The 8,639-nt window shown below is 30.5% G+C and overlaps 1 protein-coding gene across 2 annotated transcripts; it reads left to right on the top strand.

Moving 5' to 3' along the window:
- The first annotated feature begins 1,876 nt into the window (after positions 1-1,876).
- On the top strand, positions 1,877-7,462 carry LOC131549631 (uncharacterized protein C2orf73 homolog). Of its 2 annotated transcripts, XM_058791976.1 has the most exons (5): positions 1,877-2,069; positions 2,167-2,380; positions 4,170-4,302; positions 4,388-4,483; positions 6,824-7,462. In XM_058791976.1, exons 1-4 carry the CDS (start codon positions 1,999-2,001, stop codon positions 4,441-4,443), a joined length of 474 nt encoding a protein of 157 aa, XP_058647959.1. In that variant the 5' UTR covers positions 1,877-1,998; the 3' UTR covers positions 4,444-4,483; positions 6,824-7,462. The 2 variants fall into 2 exon arrangements, with proteins under 2 accessions (XP_058647959.1, XP_058647958.1); XM_058791975.1 differs by having other exon boundaries at positions 1,877-2,380.
- The last annotated feature ends 1,177 nt before the right edge of the window (positions 7,463-8,639 follow it).

Below are 8,639 nucleotides of genomic sequence, written 5' to 3'. Positions count from 1 at the left end.
AGTAATCCACTCCAGTCCATCTTGAGAAGACAAAAGCTGCGTGTTTGTAAGAAACAAATCCATCATTATTATGTTTTTAACTTCAAACTGTTGCTTCTGTTTAAAATACAAGTCCATAATCCATAATAACGCTTCCTCCAGTGAAAAAATTCATCTCTCTCTGTTGTCTCTCACATCAAAATCCAGCCACATATTTGTTTAGAGCTGTTTTGGCTTGTAAATTGTGTTTGATCCATCCGTGCAGATTTCTCTTCTGATTCAGGCCAAACCACTTTTTCATTGGAGGAAGCGTTATTATGGATTATAGACTCATATTTTAATTAAAAACATATTATTGCTGGATTTGTTTCTTTTGTCTTCTCAAGATGTTAACTGATGGACTGGAGTGGTGTGGATTATTGTGATGTTTTTATCAGCTGTTTGGACTCTCATTCTGACGGCACCCATTCACTGCAATGCATCCATTGCTGAGACACTGATGCAATGCTACATTTCTCCAAATCTGATGAAGAAACAAACTCATCTACATCTTGGATGGCCTGAGGGTGAGTAAAGTTTCAGCAAATTTTCATTTTAAGTGACACTGAAAGTATCTGAATGTCATTGCTTTAGTTATTGAACCATTCGTGGTGCGCTGGATTGTGATGATCACTCAGTGCTCTAATGGACTCAGGGTTTGGTTGATTGGATCAGGATTTCCTGGTGGTGCTGGTCTGTAAGCGTGTTTATCTGAGGTCTTTTAACATATTTAAAGTTAACCTGCTAAAGGTTTAATCTGATTTTCTGACTTTCCCTTTAACTTTAAGAAAATCCCCACATTGCTTTTGTGTTGTGTGTATATATATGTATATTTTTACATACATATAATATATATATATATATATATATATACATATAGTAATTTAAGTCATGGATAAATGTGCCTGTGTTTTTGTTTCTATTTATGTTTCCATTTAATGAGTGTTTAACCACATTACACGTCAGATTAAAGCAGGGAGCCAATAACAGACAGGAAGCAGTGAAAGAACACAGGAAACCGGTTTGTTTTCAGTTTTCCACTGACATTTTTTTCTTGGTGTCGGAAAAATTGTGATTCTGGAGCACACATGTTCTCACTTCAGGTCTGGTAACTGTAAAAGCACACTGTAAAAGTCGTGCAAACATGGTCTTTACCTTCAACAAAAACAGATCTGCTTAATAGATGCTTTTTTTCTGCATGAGAAGTTCTGTCATGATTTTATTTCAAAAGTTTGGATTTTATAAGATTTTTTTAAAATAAATAAATATTTTTATTCAGCAAAGGATGCATTTAATTGATCAAAAGTGACAGTAAAGACATTTATAATGTTACAGTAGATTTCTATTTCAAATAAATGCTGTTCTTTTGAACTTTCTATTCATCTGGCAATCCTGAAAAATAATATATATCATGATTTCCGCAAAAATATTGGGCAGCACAACTGTTCTCAACATTGATAATAATCAGAAATGTTTCTTAAGCAGTAAATCAGCATATTAGAATGATTTCGGAAGGATCATGTGACACTGAAGACTGGAGTAATGATGCTGAAAATTCATTTTTGATCACAGAAATAAATTACATTTTACAACATATTCGCATAGAAATCAGTTATTCTATATTGTAATAATATTTCATATTTTTTACTGCATTTTTGATCAAATATATGCAGCATTTTCTCAAAACAAACTTTTTTTTTTTTTAGAAAAACATAATGCAAAACCATGGTAACACTTATAAACCAATATGACATGCAATGATACTTTTATGTTACCAAGAAGTTCACCACAGACTTTTTGTCTTACATGAATAGATTAGATCATTTCTATTCTGTTGAGTTGTTTTGATAATGCATCATTGTGTTTTATAGTAGCAGCTCTCTTGAGTGGGTGTCAGATTTCATATCGTCACTGTTGCATGGCAACCTTTAAAAACTCAAGCTTCACCAACAGCACTGAAGCCTCTTCATTCACTATTCAATGGAAAAGCAAATGTACCATTATGCAGAAATATGTTTGCCTCGAAAAAAGAAGGTTTGGGAGTCATTCCAGTGAGTATTTGTTCAAATGTGCCCTGCATTCCTCAATAATCTCATTACAGACCTACAGTTTCGCATATTTATCTGTCTCTATCTTCTGTATCTGCAGTTCAAACACCTTCAGGATCTTTGATGAGACGTTGCCAGAGCGTCTCGATCCGGTCTGGGTCTATCAGAACCATAAAAATCCTGCAAGAGACCCGCGAGAGTCTGAGCCCCGCAATGTCCCACATCCTCACAACGCCAGATTCATCAGGACTAATGTCAGATTCCTTAATGAGCCCATCGCTCACATGAAGACGAGACGTACTGACACAGAACAGGTGCAAATGCTATTTATATAGGGATATTAATGGGAAATATTAAGATTACGGGAGATCAGGGAAAGTAGAGAGTCCGGTTATACCAATAAATTCACTTTATGTTGGCCAAAATAATTGTTTGATATGTTTGAATGTAACATTTTCCTGTATGTAAGGTATTTTATTGAAGTTTTTAAATTTTATAATTATTTATTTAGCTAAAAAGACAATAATTATGGAGGACTAGGAGTGACCTTTTTTTCCCTTCAATTTAACAATTCAAATATACAAATAATAAATAAATATAATGATAAATCACGTTTTAAATGGACAATTTAATACACATTTTAAACTGTTTAATTCATGATTTAAAATGTAGTTAAATAAAACAATAAATGAATAAATCACTTTAAAAAAAAAAAACAGTAGATAAATAATTGTAATGGCATATTTTAAATTGCATTTGTCAATTGCTTTTCTTTGTAAAATGTACATTTAAACAGTTTTAAATTTGTCTGTTTAAATTTAAAAATGATATATTAATTTATTGTTAATTTTATTTATCTACATTTTAAATGTGATTTAAATAAACATTGATTTATGTAAATGTATTACATTTAATAATAAATTAATTCAATTATTACTATAATTAGAATAATACATTTTATAAATGTATATATTTCCATTTTATTGTATTTTTGCATTAAATGTAAATGATTTAATATAAAATGTGTTATATATAAATTAGTGCGGTCAAACAATTAATCGTGATTAATCGCATCCAAAATAAAAGTTTTTGTTTACATAATATATGTGTGTATACTGTGTATATTTATTATGTATATATAAATACAAACACATGCATATATATATATATATATATATATAAATATATATATATATATATATAAGAAAAATATGTTATGTTTATAAAATATAGGAATATGAATATATAAATGTATAAACGTAAATATTTTCAAAATATATACTGTGTATGTGTGTATTTATATATACATAATAAACATACACAGTACACATACATATATAATATAAACAAAAACTTTTATTTTGGATGTGATTAATCGTGATTAATCGTTGACAGCACTTATATATATATATATGTATATATATATATATATATAAATATATATATATATAAATATATATATATATAAATATATATATATATATATATATAAATATATATATATATATATATATATGTATATATATATATATATGTATATATATATATATATAAATATATGTATATATATATATATATATAAGAAAAATATGTTATGTTTATAAAATATAGGAATATGAATATATAAATGTATAAACGTAAATATTTTCAAAATATATACTGTGTGTGTGTATTTATATATACATAATAAACATACACAGTACACATACATATATAATATAAACAAAAACTTTTATTTTGGATGTGATTAATCGTGATTAATCGCTTGACAGCACTTATATATATATATATATATATATATATATATATATATAAAAAAAATTGTTTAGCTAATTTAGGTGTTAAACAGTATCTTTTCATTTCCTGGGCAAACAATGGAAATGTTTTTGTTTTGTTTTTTTGTAGTCAAGATTATATATAATTATACATAAAAAATATATTTATGTGAATTTTAATTTACAAATGTAATTAAGTCAAATGTAATCTACAGGAGATTTCATTGGATCATTTATTGAACTAAAGCGACTCTACACTGTGTATACTGTACACACAGTTCTACCATAATTATCACATACGTTTTGGTCATTTTGTGTCTTTTGCCAGTTCAACTACTGGTCAAACAGTCCTGAAGAAGATGGACCCGTGAAAGCACCGTACAGTAAAGCCAGCACTCAGAGAAGTGATTTCCAGCCGGTCAGAGAGCGAGACAGCAGCAGACCCGCAGCCTCTGGAATCAGTGCGTTTGTGTGTTTGTTGGCTGATTTATATGATATGACATCAGCTCCTTTTATAATGAAACGTGGCTTTTTAATTGTCTGCAGTTCCTGCTTTAAGTTCCCTTAAACAATCAGAAAAACTCCAGGATTTTCAGAGATGAACGATTGTTGAAGATTACATGATCAGCCCTCCTAAAGAAGGTGAGACTTTGTTTAATGTAAAAAAAAAAAAAATCAACTGTCTGTCATCATTTACTTACTCTCATGCTGTTTCTGTCTGCTGTAAAACACCAAAGGAAAATGATTGAAGAATATCTCTTTTCCATACAATGAAAACCCACAATGACCAGCTTCAAAGACACTATTAAAGCACCACAAGTATCATAAAAATAATCCATAACCCATATGTGCTTAAATTATGTGATAGTGAGGAACATATTTACTTACTAAAAAAAAATAAAGCAATAAAGATAAAGAAAGAAAGAAAACTGAAATTAATAAAAAATAAATTAAGGCTAAATATAAATATTGAAAAACTAATACAATTACAAAATCACAACAAAACTACAAAACTTTGAAATTAAGATGTTAAACTATGTTTTTCATGATATTAACCAATAAAAACATGCCAGTGTTGTTATTATTAACTAAAACTAAAACTATTAAAAATTATTTGAAATAAAGTAAAATACAAATATTAGAAAAAAAACTTAGACGAAAATAAGAACTGATGCCTTGGCAACTAGCTAAAATAATTGTGCTAAAGTGCTAAAATTACTAAACATACTAGGAAATACAAAAAGAAAAAAACTAAAACTGAAATAAAAAATAAATAAAGGCTAAATAGAAATATTCAAAAACTAATACAACTAATACAATACAAAAAAAAAACCCTGCTAAAACTTTGAAAATTAAAATGTTAACCTAAAATATAATAATAAAAGCTAATTTACAATTTGAATATATGTATATATATACATTATATATATACTATAATAGTATATAAATAATACTAAAATAGTAATAACTCGTATCTGAAAAGTGCAGATATGAATATATGAAAAACGTTTTTGTACATTATATCTAACAGTAACATTGTTTCACTTTTAGAGCCACAGTCATTAAAAAGGATTCTGGGATACGTCAACATTCTGTTCATCTGTTGTATTGTGTTGTACATTGTTTAGTCATGTGGTCAGTTTTCCATGACTTTCAGTTTTATTCATGTCTTCAATAATGAAAAACCCACATGCACTGACGCGCCTCATGCTGCTCCGGATTATTTATCTGTTAATTTTGTCGTGCCACTATCTCATGTTGTAGAAGCATAAATCAAGTTCTAAAACCCCTTTTGAAAGTGACAGAACTGGTAAAGTTATTCACACTTAGGTTTAGCCGTAGTGTTTTACAGCTAACATACTCTCTCAAATGAACAGCAGCGGAGCTTCACTGATATGTGAAATGACTTCACGCTGTAAAGGAATGAACAGTCTGTCAGGACGCTGCATCTGCTAACTTTCACAGATCTCCTCTTTTCTCTCACTGCGAGTCTGAACTGACTCTTGGCTGGCCTTGGACTTTAAGTCAAAGCATTTGCTACAGCTGCGTTCGTTCCTCAACACACATGTGCTGGACTTTTGTCTTATGTGAAAGGAATATTTCAGCCAAAAATGAAAATTTGCTGAAAATGTGCTCACCCTCAGGCCATTCAAGATGTAGATGAGTTTGTTTCTTCATCAGATTTGGAGAAATGTAGCATTGCATCAGTGTCTCAGCAATGGATGCTCTGCAGTGAATGGGTGCCGTCAGAATGAGAGTCCAAACAGCTGATAAAAACATCACAGTAATCCACACCACTCCAGTCCATCAGTTAACATCTTGAGAAGACAAAAGCTGTGTGTTTGTAAGAAACAAATCCATCATTAAGATGCGTTTAACTGCAAACTGGCTTAAATACAAGTCTATAAACGCTTCCTCCAGTGAAAAAAGTGGTCTGGTCTGAATCAGAAGAGAAATCTACACAAATCAAGCACCATTTACAAGCCAAAACAGCTCTAAACAAATACAAAAATGTAAAAAAATGTTTTGATGTGAGAGACAACAAGAGATGGACTTTTTCAGTGAAGGAAGCGTTATTATGGATTATGGACTCATATTTTATTTAAAAAAGGTATTAATGATGCATTTGTTTCTTTTGGTTTCACAATACGTTAATTGCTGGACTGGAGTGGTGTGGATTATTGTGATGTTTTTATCAGCTGTTTGGACTCTCATTCTGACGGCACCCATTCACTGCAGAGCATCCATTGCTGAGACACTGATGCAATGCTACATTTCTCCAAATCTGATGAAGAAACAAACTCATCTACATCTTGAATTGCCTGAAGGTCAGCACATTTTAATGTTTGGCTGAACTATTTCTTTAAAGCAGGAGTTCTGATCTCATTTCCAGTCCAAACCCTAGTGAATGTGGTACTGCAGTACTGTTTGGTGCACCATTGCTTTAAATCTTTTCCCCTGCTCTCTCTCTCTCTCTCTCAGCGTCGCAGAGGGTTCGTGTGGAGAGACGGGAGGCGACGGGGCCCGGCACATTCCAGAGCACAGAGGGGTCGCGTTTGCCCTCGGCAGGGACAGCAGACCTGTTGAACTGCTCTCAGCTGGCCTCGCTTTCAGCTCAACAGATGTGGGAGAGAAAAGAGGCCCGTCCCAGCAGAGAGACCCCAGAGATCAGCGTTCCCAGAGACGGAGGGGAATCCCTGAACTCATAAGAACAATGTCCAGATCATATTTCACCTCAAAATCAAAAGAAGATTATTTTCATGAAGCATAGCCTACCCCAAATTCTCATTACAGTTATGTAAAACTAATTGATATATATTATTTGTAATAGTAGATATTATTGATATTATATATAGAACATACGAACTGAGGGATGACTTGTATTGTTCATGTTACTGCATGATCAGAAAGTTTCATAGTTGCACTTTTCAGAGTTATTTAGCGTTATTACATACTAATAACTATTAGTATGTAATCATATTTTGAATGAGCTTTTATTTAATATTTTCAGTCTCCATGTAAATTTTAGCAAATTTTTGTTTTAGTAATTTTGTTGCGATGTTGTCATTTTATTATTAGTTTTTTAATATTTCTATTTAGATTTGGTTTATTTTATTTCAGATTTAGTCATTTTGTTTAGTTTTTTCTCATTTTATTATTATTGATTTAATATTTCTATTTAGCTTTGGTTTACTTTATTTCAGTTTTAATAATTTTGTTGCAATTTCCTCATTTTATTAAATACTATTATATATTAATATTTTAAATTAGCTTTTATTTTTATATTTTCAGTTTCCGTTTAAATTTTAGTTTCAGTTTTAGTAATTCTATTGTGATTTTGTCACTTTATTTTATTTTGTTTATTTAGCTTTATTTTAGTTTTAGAGTTTCAATTTTGTTGTGATTTTCCCATTTTATTATTTTTTATGTATATTATCTTTATTTCATTTTAGTTTTAGTAGTTTTGTTGTGATTTTTCTCATTTTATTTTATTTATTTATATTTATTTTATTTCTGTTTTAGTTTTAGCAATTTTAGTACTTCAACTGAAGCTTATTTTATTTTAGATATTTGCCAAGACAGCATTTCTAATTTTAGTTTAATTTCTTTAGGTTAGGTTAGGTTAGGTTAAGTTAGGTTAAGTTAAGTTAAGTTAAGTTAAGTTTAAGTTTTTCATGTAAGATTTATATTTAATTGATATATTATTTATAATAGTACACGTTATTTATGCTTCATGATAGTTGCATTACAGTAATTATAGAATAAAAGGAATTACCCCCCTCTTTATGGCAAAAATATAATTTCTTTGTGCGGTGAAATATGACCCGGACAGCCATTAACTGAGGTTTGTGCCTGTATCCAGACTAACTGTCCCTTTTTGGTGCAAACACATTCTGTAATCCAGCAGTAAAGTGTCTCATGTGTCCCGTCACTCACAGCTGCCGTTCCTTTAGGGTTGGATCATGTCATTTGTATCTCCAGTTGTTGATACTGTAGCTAAATGTTCTGTTGAATTAAAAACAGTCATTTAAAGAAATAAAATAGTATGAATCAATGAAATCTCAGCTAATTATTGATACATACAAGCATATAATCCATAAGCAGGATGACATGAACGCAAAACAAGAAATGAAAACAGTTGCTGTGGATGAGTTTGTTGTCTTTGTTGGTTGGACAGACGATTTCCAGACCCACCCAACAGGAAGTCCATTCCAGTTCTTTATGTATGAAAGGCCTTCTCTTTGAATTATGAATGTGGCTGAAGCCATGTGTATAACATTGCATGCTCTTCATCTGA

The sequence above is a fragment of the Onychostoma macrolepis genome, chromosome 11 (assembly GCF_012432095.1).
Source record: "Onychostoma macrolepis isolate SWU-2019 chromosome 11, ASM1243209v1, whole genome shotgun sequence".
Classification (NCBI taxonomy): domain Eukaryota; kingdom Metazoa; phylum Chordata; class Actinopteri; order Cypriniformes; family Cyprinidae; genus Onychostoma; species Onychostoma macrolepis.
The sequence above is the reverse complement of the archived record's forward strand: the minus strand, read 5'-3'. Positions and strand labels throughout refer to the sequence as shown.

Excerpts from the sequence above, each read along its gene's own strand:
- LOC131549631 (XM_058791975.1), top strand. The coding sequence starts at position 1,937 with ATGGCAACCTTTAAAAACTCAAGCTTCACCAACAGCACTGAAGCCTCT. Across the intron at positions 2,381-4,169 it reads GACGTACTGACACAGAACAG|TTCAACTACTGGTCAAACAG; the intron begins GTGCAAATGCTA and ends GTCTTTTGCCAG. Across the intron at positions 4,303-4,387 it reads ACCCGCAGCCTCTGGAATCA|TTCCTGCTTTAAGTTCCCTT; the intron begins GTGCGTTTGTGT and ends AATTGTCTGCAG.